Genomic DNA, 14,828 nt, shown 5'->3' on the forward strand with positions numbered 1-14,828 from the left:
GAGTCCAGCGTCCTCGCTCAATACTGCACTTTACTCAACACTTTCGTTTAAATTAGTGAAAGCAAGGGATAGTCCAGGGAGAAAAATACCAAAATTACCCTTCAACTTTGATTCACCTCAACGCTCCGATTCAACTCCTTCAGACAAATGACATTTCTGTTTAGAAGGTATGTTTGTTTGCAGAAATGATTTCATTGCACAAGTTATTTTTTTTTATGACAAGCAAATCAGCCTATAAACCATTTTTAACTATTGAGAGGTTTAATTACACAAAACTACCCTATACAAATCCCCAAATTAAGGTGATCAAGAAGCCCCGACAATGCTAAAAGGAAACATCAAGTACAATATATGAATAAGTACTCAAGAATACTACTCTTTTTTAATAGATTTATTAGAACAAAATTTCCACAGGGAGCAGCATCTCAATCAGCATCCTCCTGTTCCTGAGCACGGAGGAAGCTGGCCTTCTTCTGGGCGACACGGTCTTTCCTCTGGGCCAGAGAGAGCTTGGCACGGTTCCACCTAGGTCACAAAACAAGCACCATTAATATTTGCAGGTTTTTTATCATTTCAAATTTCAAGTCTTTTTGTACCTTCCATACATCTCAATAGGCTTAACTTGCATTTCAAATTGTTTACTATAATACTATATAGTCATATGCTCGAGTTGGATATAACCCACACACCCACACACATTAAGTGAATATTTTACTCCAACAAACTTGTTTGAGACCTTATAATAAACCTAAAAATGATTTTAAAACATCAACATCTCTCACCTCTTCTTCTTGACTTCTTTGGGAGGCTTCTTTTCATGGACAGGGTTCTCACGAATGGAAGCATGAGCCTTTTTGTACATCTCCTCGATCTAAAAGAAACATGACCAGTCAAACTCAGGTTCAAAAGTTTATATCGCATCAGTTTCTGGGTACAACTTTAGTTTCATATCCAAGGAAATTATACTGAGGAGAAATTTATCTTTTTAGAGAAAACAGATGTTGACAAAGACCTAATTTGAAGTTGTGAAAAAAAAAAAAAGTAAATTGCAATATATGGCAGAATATCAAAATAGGTTTAAAAATCGCAATAATATTGTGTAGTGACATAAGTATTGTGATATTGTATCGTGGGGCCTCTGGTGATTCCCACACCTAGGGAAAATAAGATTTTAGAAGCATTCTAAGATGTTTCAAAATGTTATAGTGAAAATGTTTTTCCGTTTTATGTAGTAATAAATAGGACAGGGATTTGTTTTTGATAGGCTTGGGCCGGTGTAAACATTTTCAAACCGGTTTGATATTTAGCCAAACGCCAGACTTCTGAATTTCAGGTGATGCACTTGACTCAATTGCTCCCAAATGAGACTGATGAGCAGACCCAAAGAAAAACTGCAGATTTTTTCCAGACAGTTTTCAGAGGTGATCCAGAATGAAGCTCGTTTTACTGCTTGGGGTGGAGATGTGTTAACATTGTAGATATTTTTAAATTTAGAAACCCGGAGTGCTCGGAAGTTCCTACAAATCATGAAGGTGCTCTTTGGAAGGTAACACAAAAGTTCAAAAAGAGAAGGTCCAAGGCACTCTACTTGCAGTGTTCACACGGATCTTGGACCTCTCTTGTTTTGTATTTTTTATTTGTTTAAAATCTCTGCTGATGAGAGCCTATAATAGTGTAGCAACTCCAGTCCACAAGGTGGCATTAATGCACCTCTAAGCAATGACTTTCCTGCAGTTATACAGTTTTGATAGCCAATTTAACAATGCACAAAGGAGGACTTGCCGAATCAGGGGCGACTCCATTCTTGATGAAGCGGGAGAATTGCTTTTTGTAAGCGTCCTCGTCTTCCTCCATCAGGTAGCTCATGTACTCTGACACATTGATGCCCATGATGTGCTTGCGGTGAACCTCAGCGTTGAACTCCTTGCTCTCCGTATCATACCCAGGGAAGCGCTTGGTGCTGTGGGGGAAAAATAAATCATACAAAAAAGTGATTCCCAGCAGGTTCAGTGAAATGTTAGAACTACGACAGTCAAAATTTCCAAGAAGAACAGCCAGACACTTTGTCAAGGCATAATTCCAAGGGACAATGAAAGTAGCACTGCATTACGGCATCATGTACAATTAATCATTTCTTACTTGTGAATAATCAAAACTGCTTTACATAAATTTCCATATGGGCCCATCTACACCTGTATTATTACAACTCACTCAATGCATTCAAGCACACCCTTTTGAACTTGCTTACTCATAAATTCAAGCAAACAGTACAAACCTCATTAAACCTAGTTGAGACTATAAACTTTAATATCCACCAGACCACCTCCACATGTGGCCAGGCAGCTCCACTGCACTGCAACTGAAATCCATACTGTATCTCAGGTACAGGTAGCATTTTAATGCTAGGTGGAAACGGGGTGTTCCAGCTACTGGAAACGGAACCTTGTATATGCGTCTTTCCAATGCAAACTACTGGCATTCAGTTGCGAGCCTGGGCCGCTGTTCCCTAAATGTCCTGCTCCCTGTCTGACCCAGCCTGTCACAAAGAGATTTCACAGCAAACGAGGCGACAGTCTATCAGGAAGCTGCTGCCGCCGGAAGTAAAACACCGTGGGTGAAGAAGATGCCACAAAGACGGCAACAAAAATGTTTTACCGGAGACCACAAGATTCGGGAACTTCTACAAGAGTTGACACCGAAAATCAGACAAATTCACAGAACGGCAAGTGACTAATTTGACAAACTTGCGAAAGTCTCTGTAACCGGTGTCAACCACATCATGCCTCCTGCATGCTCCAGATTGAAGGAGAGAGGTCTATGGTTCCTATGATGCTGTGACCCCATTGTTGTGTCTGTCTGAATGGGGTATAAGCTAATAAACAGCCTTTAATGTAGTTTCTTGAAAGACTTCATGTGAAAAAAAAAGGTATAATCTGCAATGCTTTCTTTGGAAAAAAGGTTAAGACTAATACAAAAGTAACCTCTGAAAAAAACCCTTAGAAGTGAGTGGTACTGTCTGCATCTATGGAGACCCTGCACTCTACCTGCATTTTATTTTGGAGAGATCTAACTTTAAATCACCAGTTTCAATTATCTTAAAGTGCCGTGCTGGTTTAATGTGTGGTAATGACAAAGTAGTGGTCATAGTGAAACGGATCTGAGATGCACATTGCAAAATTTGTGTGAATGGACTATGATCAGATTTTATTCTGATTCAAAGACTGAAATGGAACGGAGAGAAAGGACACTATATCGTGGAGTATAATTGTGAAGACATAGGATAGGTTGTTTGATGCTTTTAAGGATCCATTGCAAATAAAGCTAACTTGCTAAAAACAATGATGCACTGTATTCACTTAGGCAATGTTACTTTTTACATCTTTTTCCAGCTGATCCTGTATAATCTCTTCATATGGGACCAGGCTCAGGACCCATAACACCTACACCATTTCCCATTGCCGCTGCTGGCCAGAAGTGTAGGGCACCACCACTAATTAGCCCTAACCCAACGTAACAACCCTAACCCAACGTTAACACTTTCCACCCCTTGCTGAAAAAATTAAAATAAAAAAATCCAAGAGGAACACTGCTTATAAAACAAGATGGCAACTGATTCAGGAGAAACAGTTGAACTCAACATCCAAACAAATACACACCTAAATCAGTGCTTTTCCCACCCCCTCTCCTTTCTACTGCCTCTTATACATCCATGGCTTCCACCTTTGCGTCTATTCATTTAGAGACATGAATACAGTAAAGCTCTAGAAATTTTAGGGCTTTCACCAGTCTGGCTGACACATGGCTTAAAAGTCATTCTGGAACAAAACTTTACTTTTCTTCCATAGCCCACATTGCCATGCACAGCATCAAATCCAACCTGTGTGACAGAGAGTGGGACAGGTTACCTGTGTGGGATAGACAGGCCACCATCCACAGCCCCCTTCAGGGCACCGAACACCTTGTTGCCTGTGGTGGTTCTAGCAAGCCCAGCATCCAGGTAGCAGGTGAAAGCGCCTGGCTGACCATCAATGCTCTCCACGTTGAACTCGTCGCCTGTCACCTCCACCTGGCCTTCATACACCTTATCCAGGCCAAACTTGTTTAGAAGCTGAGGACAGACATTTGCAAGAGATTCAAGATTAACATCTGGTTCACCAGCCAACTTTGTTTCCAAAAGATTATTAAGCAAGTGTGGCCAATTATTGATATCACAATAACCCCGGTTACAGCTGAGAACTCAACTAGAAAAAGTAAACCTGGATTAAACCAAGGCATTTTCACCATTAATCTGAATCTCTTCACATTCAGGACACTAACATTTGGGGTCAATATGAGGCAGAGGACCCGTATGCAAAACCCAAGTTTATACGTACTCTACGGGCCAGGAGCAGACCAGTGCAGTAGGCTGCTGCGTAGTTCGTCAAGCCAACGGAGACCCCGTATTTTGGCAGCTCGTGAGAGTAGGCTGCACACACGATCATATCACCCTCAATCTTGGCATAGGCAATCTGCAACGCAATCACAAGTAATCATGAATTTACTGCAAATTCATGTTGATATGGACTACAAAAGACCATTGTTCTACACAAGACATTAGTTATTTTTACATACAGCAAAGCAGTTTGGATTAAGCATTCCAGGATATGACCAAAACATCCAACAATAATTGGAAAACTCAACATTGTGATTTGCCCCGACTGTTTAAATTAGTCAGAACAGGCCATATACAATTTCTTTCATAGAATTACCTTATTGAGGTTACATTGGACGTAATGCAGTACGCACAAACATATCCCTGTCAGTACAAAGATGTTGACAGGTAAAACTTAGCCCTGTCCCTTTGAATAAAAAAAAAAGGTAATTCTGTGTGTGCTCACCTGGCAGCAGATGTCCCTGTTAGAGAAACGGACAATCATCCGGTACTTGGGGGTGTTGTACTTGTTCTTGTCTTGTACAACCAGGCGCTTACGAGCAAAGAAGTCGGTCTTTCCCTCTAGAAGAAACACACAGTTACTTAAAAATTATACTTAAGCATTAAGTGGGAAAGGGATTGTCAGAGGATGTCTCACCTCTCCTCCTCCTGAATTTGACCTGGTACCTCTTGAAGTAGGCCTTGTTCTTCACCACTTTAACAAAACCCTGCAAGATGACATGCATTGACTTAACATCAGGGAAAACTAACTTCACATTAGTTTAATACGTTGCTGTGCCTAAAGGCTGTCACTGTCACCGTGTAACGTTACAGTTAGACCCGGCTAACAGTAGCTAGCCAGGTCAATGGAAATGAACGAGAGGAGTTAGCACAAATGCTAGGCAGGGTTAACGATAAGCAAACGAGGCAACAGTAAGCTGTACAAAAAGGAAATTTGGGGGATGTGAATTAAGGGACCCAATGGTCACGTACTAAAGAAAATGATGCAGAAAAGCGGTCTACGGGAAAAAGGAAGCAGTGAGTTTGTGAGGGTAGCCATTAGGCCACGTTTAAGCAGACCAGGGTAAGCATTAGCATTACTCAATCTATCTTCATCTAAACATCAGCAGCATGTTTTCAAATGTCTGACACCTCACAGCACATATTGTATGTCTTAGGTATGCATGTAGACACATATTGGGACGAATTACAAACCATTTTGCAGTCTTTTTGTCTCCTTAAGAAGGAGCCCGGAGCCAAAGACTGGGGCTTGACTCCGCTGCACTGGAAAAAGGAAGATTCTCATGCGCATGCTCTGTAAATACCGTGTCACAGGATGAGCCGCAGAGTCGCCATGCTGCTCTGCCCCCTATCGAGCTGGGGCGGCCATTTACCCAAACAACAGCGCTTTTCCATCTTCCTTTAACCAGGAAAAAGTCTAACTGTGATTTTAATCACAGTCTCTCATTTTAGTCATATTACCATTTAAGCCACGTTCTCGTATTTTTGGCTCTTTTTGTTCTCACTTACATATTTAATTAAAACGACAACATGATCGCTCATTTATGTATCCCTTCATAATTACATAGCCTTTAATCAACCTTTTGTTAACTTTTTTCATATACTGTAGCTTAAAAATAACAGGGGCAGAATGTGTCAGGGGGTTTGAACCACATAGCTAACTCAATTATAACTTAATTCAAACTTTAAACTGATCATTCATTTAAGCTTTTTCAATAGCCTAAATAAATTATTGTAGTTTCTAATCACTAAATAACTGTTTTGATGTCTTCCAGTCAGGTTTTTGACCACACCACAGTATTGAGACTGCTCTTGCAAAGATCTTTAATGGAATCCACTTAAATATAGACAGGTGGCAAAATATCAGTCTTAGTAGGCTATAGACCTTTTTCAGGGCAGACATGTTGACATGTCATAGTAGGAAAAGCACAGGTGTATTCAAAACCATTACTGATGGCTGCATTCCACTTAGGAGAGGCCCCGGTATTGTGCATGCTGACTCACTGAAATAGCTTACTGGGACACTTGATGGAATTGAGCCATCGTTAAGGTTATCAATTTCAGCTGTGCTTTTCCTACTATGACAAGTCAAAAATGTGTGCTGTGAAAAATATCCATAACTTGATGTGCTGCATTTGACACAGTCAACCACAACATATTATACTAGACCGAATGGAAAACTGGGCTGGACTTTCTGGCACAGTACTAAACTGGTTTGAATGCTAATAACTGGGACTACTTTGTGTCTATAATTACACAGCGGACAAATATGCGGATGACACATAAATGTACATAACCATATCACCGGGTCTATGGTCCAATACAAACACTGAGTAAATGCATTCAATGAATCAAAGTTTGGATGTGGCATAATGGTCTTCAATTAAACAAAGACAAAACTAAAGTAGTTGTTTTTTGAGCCAATGAGGAACAATTAAAAGTCAACGCTCAGATTAAATTAGTTTTATTTAATATCTTATTCTAGTTTAGCTGTTTTTATATCTTTTTATCTTTAACCAATGTTTTAAAGTGTTTTAACTGCTGGTTTGATGTTTTATGTAAAGCAGTTTGAATTGCCTTGTTGTTGAAATGTGCTAAGTTGCCTTGCTTTTGCCTTTTAAGTTTTATTGTTTTTTTTCCGACTATTTCAGATTTTAATATTCTGTCCGTATTACTGGGTTATAGTGAGGTTAGTTGTTTATTTATGACACTCAAAGTGAAGGGTGCTGCCCGGATCTCTCATTCCCTCCATTGCTACCTCACACCAAGTTCCTTGTGTCCTAAAATTAAGACACATTTAGCCTGATTCTGCCCCTATTGTGTGCATAAATGATATTATGCCACTTACATTGATTTATTTATTGAGTTCTGAACAATAAGCCTTTTTCATGAGAGACATTAGTAGGAATACAAGTACAAATAAATAAATAAAACAATCATGGTAATTGATTTGCAATATTGTCTACAAATAGCTGGATATCCACAGATATCAAAGGGATGGTTACCATGGTATAAATGGTATGGCAAAATATCTGACAGTTGACAAATTTAGACTGTCTAACTGTCTAACAGTATAAATATGTGTAGCACCCAACACTAACTTAATCACTTGTTGTTTACTGTTCCATATGTGATTTTTTTTCAAACAACATTCTTTTAACTGCTCATAGTGCTTTTGCTTCTCCTTCTTTTGCAGGCTATTTTAATATCTAAGTTTTTTTATGCAAAAAAAATATGTATAAAGGCTTTAGGCCGCCCTACACGTTATCGTAGGCCCAGTTTTAATGTGCAACTTCATTTTATACAATATATGCAGTAGACAGTCCCTGCTCCAACTCTCTTTCAGTTAAGGGGGCCTTGGCCTAAAAAACATTGAAGACCCCTGCAGTAGAGTTGGGATATGTGTATGAATGCAAACAATACCAGTCACAGTTATTGAGTTGAGTTATTGAGAGTAATAAGTGAAGTTAATATCTGATGCCACATAATGGTTTTTAACATAGCTAGCTCAACACACAGCTATATATATATATATATATATATATATATAAAATGCTGCATTTATTTTCATTTAATTTTTTTAGGTGCTTGGTGACTTAATTGAATTCTTGTAGGAATGTACTCCACAGCGCTGTGGAGATCTGGCAGAGCGAGATAGGGGCTTAGTCACTCAACGATTTTTCCACATTACTGAGACTTACTATTTCACGCTGTGTTCAATTATTTATGCCTGACAGACTTAGATATGATTGTTGTGACAGCATATAAGATTCAGTGGCCTACAGTCTCCTTGGTGTTGCCAAGTCTAACCTATGTCCGCTGCTTTTCAGCTACTTCTATGAGCAGAGGAGTGTCTTACAACCAACAAAAGATATGCATCACTGGCACTGCTCCCATGTACAACCTGAAAAGTAGGTTTTAGGACTGTTGGGTATGTGAATCAAGGCACTCTGCTTTGTCACATTTTCATTAAAGTGTTGCTGTGATATGGTTACTTCATCATGAGTTTCTAATGACAGCTCTCGCTCAGTGAAAGCCAGCTGTGTGAATCTATCCAACAGAGCGAAGCAGCTCTGTCATTTTCTAGTTTATTATAGATAGATTTAATACTAATTTAGATTCATGGTTTTATTTTTTGAGGACTAACCACAAAGTAAGAACTGAGTTTTCATAAATTAATGTTTTTTTATGAGGACAAATGCCTTAACTTTAAGAGCACTGAGACAACAGTGTTTGAACCTCCAGTCTGCTTGAACAGAAGTATTTTTTCTTTCAGCAATGAACCTCAGGTAAGTTATAAAAGATCAAATGCTGATTAGATAAGCACTACACATATAAAGCAATGTATGTTACCTGGCATGTAAATGTCTCAAGTGCAGTGATATATGCCTAATTGTACAGTATATGTGGTGAATGACTAAAAGAAATTTGGCTAAGATGTCCCTTTTTCTTGCCTCCTGTTTCCTGAACACATTGTCATATATGGTCTACCCCAGAATAAACGTAGCAGATTGAGGTCATTAAGAACTTGAAATCAACTAGCTCTAAATATTATTATTGTCTGTTTGGCAATAGATGTATCCCCAAAGAATTGTGTTCATGGAAATGTTAAATCCACATTTTGATATTGCTGACAATTTCAAACTTCTAACAGTCTGCTAGCACACATCACTAGACTTTTTAGAATGTAATGTGAAATGTCTTAATAGGTAAGGCTGTTTTTATTCTTTTACATACCTGCATCCCTACAGCATAGAATAGGCCTTCACTTATCCATTTAACTGATGTCCCCTAATCTACATACCATCCATTTATTGGGTTATCTTTTCAACAATCTATTGCATAAATTGTAAAACTGTTCCATGGTGAAAAGCCAGCAGGGTAAAAGGTCAGGCAGAGCAGTGTAGGTGAATATCTGATCAGTGTTAAGATCTGGTGGGAGCTCTAGCCTCAAGGAGGTACTAAAAGGTGGTGGCTAAAAACTGAAATAGACGTCACGTCAGTAATGGGACATGCTGGCATGCCCTCTGAATAAATAACGTTACACAACTAATGTTTTGAAAGGCAAGTTTTACAGAGTAACGTTAGCCTACAGTGATGCTGTTATGGTCCAACCAGGATGACTTGCTTGGCCCCGCATTAGAATGTTCATCCATCACAAGGCAAATTGTGTTATAGGCTATGGTCAGTGCACCACATTGGCCTTGTCACAATTACCAATGTTTGCCGAGCTACGTTTTGAAATTGGAAGAGTCTTCAGTGCAGTTTCACATCAGGAACACTTGGTGGTAGTGTTGTTCCAAGTTTAAGCTGAGGGCGCATGCTCTGTGAGATGTAAACATTTGGTACTAGCTAGGCCGCCGCCGTCTGTCTAAACTTTGCAGACATTTGTGTAACGTTACACGTATTACACAGCTGCATGGGCTGGACCGAAGAGTCAATGGGAACTAGCTAGCTTACTAAGCACTCGCTAGCTTTCAAGTGGAAACCTAGCTATGCTAACATGGAAAATATAGCTAATGTATTCGGGTAACGTCTTCGAAAACCAGTCTTTTTCTTGTACTTTTGTGAATGGGAAGCAGACGACGTTTGCTGCGGCTGGTTAAAAACGCTTCAAGGTAACGTTAACGATAAAGGATGTTCTTGTTTTTTCGGGCTCTGACTAAGTACTGGAATGAACACTAGCTAACTCATACAACGACTTTCAGTTATCACGGTATCATTCCAAGTAAATTGAATGACATTACATATAAAAAGTATACGGTGTCAATACGTAACTCTTGAATTTGTTAGTCTCATTGTTAGTTTAATCACTGGTTGCCAGTCCTGTTATTGTAAGGTTAGCTTAGTGTTGGAAAAACTAGTTAACTGGTTTGCTATGGGCGCAAGATATTGCCTGGAAACAAAATATAATTTAAGGGTGGATGACAATTTTTCTGCTTGGCAATTTCGAATGAACTTATTAACTCTAACGTTACGTTAATACTTGTCGAGCTCGCCAACGTTAAAGTTTCTGCAACAAATACACTGTATACTGTTGCATTTGATGCTAGATCTCCATTTCAGCTTAAAACACAAACGAGCCATAAAAGGAGCAATTTAAGAGAGTTCTCCTTAGTCTAATGCATCGGTCCTCTGTTTACTGTCTGTAAACCAAAACTGTTTTTTGATAGATGTGAGCATTATGTGCAGCTTAAGCAAAGGACTTTAACTGCTCAGCAGTGGCATTGGCTGTGTTCAAACCAAGGATATATTTAACTTTAACTGCGGAGAAGTGACTTGCAAATTACAACAACAACGCGGCTCTGTGGCCAGATGTACCGTTAGTGGACGACACCTTTTAAACTGCAGAAAGTACTACTATACTGTAAGAAATGGTCACAGTAAGCCACATCAGGTTTGATAAAGATATTTGAGGGTAAGATTTTCAGGAATAAAAGGAAACTCACAATATAGGCCGACGCTGTTGTGGATAGTTTTTTTGGGTAACTTGATAAACATGACAAAACTGGGAAAATTATATGTGTGCTATTAATTGGCAGAGGCAGACACAAACTACAACTGAGCAATTCTCCATTAAATATATTATATTGCAAGATTGCTCACCTAAAACAAAGCTGAGCATAATATTGTATGAGGTCAGAAGTATAAAACCTTATTGTGCGGTGACTTATTATGAGTAGAGCTATTAGATAAAAGTAACAAAGTAGAACATTTGACTGATTAAGTATTAAGTCTTGCCAAATGGAATTGCTCAAGTACTGTAAAATACTAGTGCTTCTAAATGTATTTAGCTCATCATTTGGCTAAATGTATTCAGTTTCAGTACACCTCTGCAAGTCTAATTAAACCTGGATGATATCAGTTAAATACATTTCTGTTATTAGTATTAACTCCCAGTGCTTAAATTAGCAGGTATAATGACACTTTTTTGAGTGTGGAGCTCATGGCCAGATGCTTCTGTAACTAACACACAGAACTACCCTACACTTTGTTGTCAAGTGTCTTTTGCAAGTTGTATCTGCAAGACCAGAGATGGCCATGTAAGTATTAAAGAAAGCTACACAAGCTTTACTCTGACCCCCAGTATACAGTGGGGGAAATAAGTATTTGACCCCTTGCTGATTTTGCAGGTTTGCCCACTTACAAAGAATGCAAAAATCTACAATTTTAATCATATGTACATTCTAACAGTGAAAGACAGAATCCCAAAGAAAATTCCAGAAAATCACATCATATGAATTTATTAAAATTGATAACCATCTGATGAGGAAAAACAAGTATTTGACCCCCTGGACAAACAGCAAGTATTCTGGCTCCTACAAGCCAGTTAGTCTTTCTTTAAGACACAGCCCCAATCCGAACCAATTATCTACATCAAATACACCTGCCTCACCTCGTTACCTGTATAAAACACACCTGTCAACACCCAAACAACCAGCATCCAACATCACCACCATGGGCAAGACCAAAGAGCTTTCTACGGACATCAGGGACAAGATTGTTGATCTGCACAAGGCTGGGATGGGCTACAAGAGAATCGGAAAGCAACTTGGAGAGAAAAGATCAACTGTCGGTGCAGTTATCAGGAAATGGAAGAAGCACCACACCACCGCCAACCTCCCTCGGTCTGGGCCTCCACACAAGATCTTGCCTCGTGGGGTGTCCCTGATCATGTGAACGGTGAGGAATCATCCCAAAACCACAAGGGGGGAACTGATGAATCAACTGAAGGCAGCTGGGACCACAGTTACAAAAGAAACGGTTGGTAACACACTACGCCGTCATGGATTGAAATCCTGCAGCGCACGCAAGGTCCCCCTGCTCAAGAAGAAACATGTACAGGCCCGCATGAAGTTCGCCATTCACCACCTGGACGACTCAGAAGAAGGTGATGTGGTCAGATGAGACCAAAATAGAACTTTTTGGCCTCAACTCAACTCGTCGTGTTTGGAGGGCAAAGAACACCGAGTACAACCCAAAGAACACCATCCCCACCGTCAAGCATGGTGGTGGCAACATCATGCTTTGGGGGTGCTTTTCAGCCAAGGGGACGGGGACAACTCCATCGTATTGAGGGGAGGATGGACGGGGCCATGTATCGTGGAATTCTGGACCGACATCTCCTTCCCTCAGTGAGAGAGCTGAAGATGGGTCGAGGATGGGTGTTTCAGCACGACAACGACCCTAAGCACACCGCCAAAGCAACAAAAGAGTGGCTGAAGAAGAAGCACATCAAGGTTCTGGAGTGGCCTAGCCAGTCTCCAGACCTGAATCCGATCTTTGGAGGGAGCTTAAAATTCGAGTTGCCAGGCGACAACCTCGGAACCTGAATGATTTGGAGGCTGTCTGTAGGAGGGAGTGGGCCAACATCCCTGCCGAAATGTGCACAAACCTTGTCACCAACTATAAAAACCGTTTGACATCTGTGCTGGCCAATAATGGCTTTTCTACAAAACATGCTGTTTGTCCAGGGGGTCAAATACTTGTTTTTCCTCATCAGATGGTTATCAATTTTAATAAATTCATATGATGTGATTTTTTGGAATTTTCTTTGGGATTCTGTCTTTCACTGTTAGAATGTACATATGATTAAAATTGTAGATTTTTGCATTCTTTGTAAGTGGGCAAACCTGCAAAATCAGCAAGGGGTCAAATACTTATTTCCCCCACTGTAGATGCGGGAGGAAGATAAAATACATTAGGGAGTAATAGCGAATACATCTTTTGGGACTAACAAGGCAGCAGAATATATACATTTATTTACTCTTTGCATTAAACATTATAGTGAGAATGGATGAACAGTAAATGGATAAGAAACAGCTGACCGACTTTAAGAAGCTGTAGTGGCATCTGTCAAACTAAGTAGAAGTGCAAGTGAAAGAAGTGAGCTTTTCAAGTAATACTACACAATATGGGCAAACCGCAGGGATCTACATGTAGTCCGTGGAAGACCAAATGCCAGGCCCTGATGTAGATAATGGAGATTACACACACCTTTCCAGAATGCTTAGCAGTTTGGGTGTAAGCATAGCTGTTAGTCCCACAGAATAAACAAGCCAGGGCTTAGATCTATGTGTTGGTGTTATTGATTGAAACATTTAATATCCTACACTACTAAGGCTTCTTTTTGCAGCGCAGTTTTTGCAGGCCAAGGGTAAAATATAAGCCAGTGGTTATATCTCTCATTATGTGGCTGCATAATGAAGAATAGCCTTCAGCAAGGCCATTGTACACTGGTAAAATGTGAGCTTCCCCCTGTGTGTGAAGGGAAAGGCCTTTTTACCATAGTGTCCGTGTGTTATTGTACGTCAGGCCTGCGTTTTAATACCCTCACACAGCTGAAGATAGCCATGCTATCTCCTGCTGGGCCAGACAATTTTGTTCCTATTCATTGCCTAGAAATGGCATGCGATGAGAGAAAAAAAAAGATAAAGAACAAAGAGAGAAAGGCAAGATAAATTAGTCTTATTTTTCACCTCAGATGATGACAATAAGCACCTTTTTTATATTTGTCCTAGCTTAAGTGAGTAGCTGTTTTTTTGCCTGGTCTGTTTTACAGCACTGTGAGATATCTGTTTAGTGCTGGGCATTTTGAATTAAGAAAAAAGGAAATGCCTCTGTTCTGCCTTTGGTCTTTCTTAGTTCCCCAATTGTCTTGAAGTTGTTTCGCTGAGGCTTTTTTTTTTTTGCCTTGCTGTGGGTTTCATTAGCTATGCGCACTGCATCTCAGGGCCCCTTTCAGTTCTTTGGCAAACAAAAGCAGAAACAATCTCTGTATCCAGGATTTATAGGGAAGCCTTGCTTCAGTTGGCTGGGCTTGTTAGAAGGAATGTATTCTAAGGCCACCTGGACATTGGCTTCTCTCAAAGCATGGCTTTCCCCTGTCCTGACCAAGAGTTGATGCATGGACTGTATAAGGGAAGCCAAAACATGTCGTTCATCGTCGTTCATTCCCTGGTGGCTGGCTGCAGTATAGGTCATAAATACCGCCCCTCCATGTTAGCGGATGGGACATGGACCAAACTAAAAAATGAAAGTACACATCAAATACATTTTCCCCAAAGATTGTAATTTTAGGTAGGCCTATTTATCATGCTGAGGTTTGTTCAAGTGCTTATTTTTCTGATGTGTTTTGGTTTTTATTAGTTATTTGATTCTATTAAACGGTGTGAAACGTCATGATTGACAGCTGTGATTGACTCAGGATTGGTCCGACGGGACTTCGATAACGCGGCTTCACTGCCAGATTACTACTGCGCAGACTCTGGCTAAAAAATTATGATGAAGATGGCAGCGCCCATGTCTTGGCTTATTTTATTTTTTATATTTGGCATATATTGGCTTTACTTTTGTATAGTGGGAGGAAGTGGTGACGCGTCATCCATCTTTATAT

The 14,828-nt window shown here is 39.9% G+C and overlaps 2 protein-coding genes across 3 annotated transcripts in view; one reads left to right on the forward strand and one right to left on the reverse strand.

Annotated features, from left to right (window-relative positions):
- Positions 1–373: 373 nt before the first annotated feature.
- On the reverse strand, positions 374–5,730 carry rpl5b (ribosomal protein L5b). The gene is made up of 8 exons (XM_028586929.1): positions 5,627–5,730; positions 5,070–5,139; positions 4,878–4,993; positions 4,374–4,508; positions 3,906–4,108; positions 1,783–1,960; positions 783–871; positions 374–525 (listed from the first exon to the last, which is right to left on the reverse strand). Exons 1-8 carry the CDS (start codon positions 5,627–5,629, stop codon positions 426–428), a joined length of 894 nt encoding a protein of 297 aa, XP_028442730.1. The 5' UTR covers positions 5,630–5,730; the 3' UTR covers positions 374–425.
- Positions 5,731–9,695: 3,965 nt separating this feature from the next.
- Positions 9,696–14,828, forward strand: part of evi5b (ecotropic viral integration site 5b) — a 49,174-nt gene continuing 44,041 nt past the window's right edge. For both annotated transcript variants that reach the window (XM_028586726.1, XM_028586729.1), the window contains exon 1: positions 9,696–10,050. The gene's annotated coding sequence lies outside the window, so the exon portion shown is untranslated. The remainder of the gene's footprint in view (positions 10,051–14,828) is intronic.

Source organism: Perca flavescens, chromosome 9 (genome assembly GCF_004354835.1).
Source record: "Perca flavescens isolate YP-PL-M2 chromosome 9, PFLA_1.0, whole genome shotgun sequence".
Classification (NCBI taxonomy): Eukaryota; Metazoa; Chordata; class Actinopteri; order Perciformes; family Percidae; genus Perca; species Perca flavescens.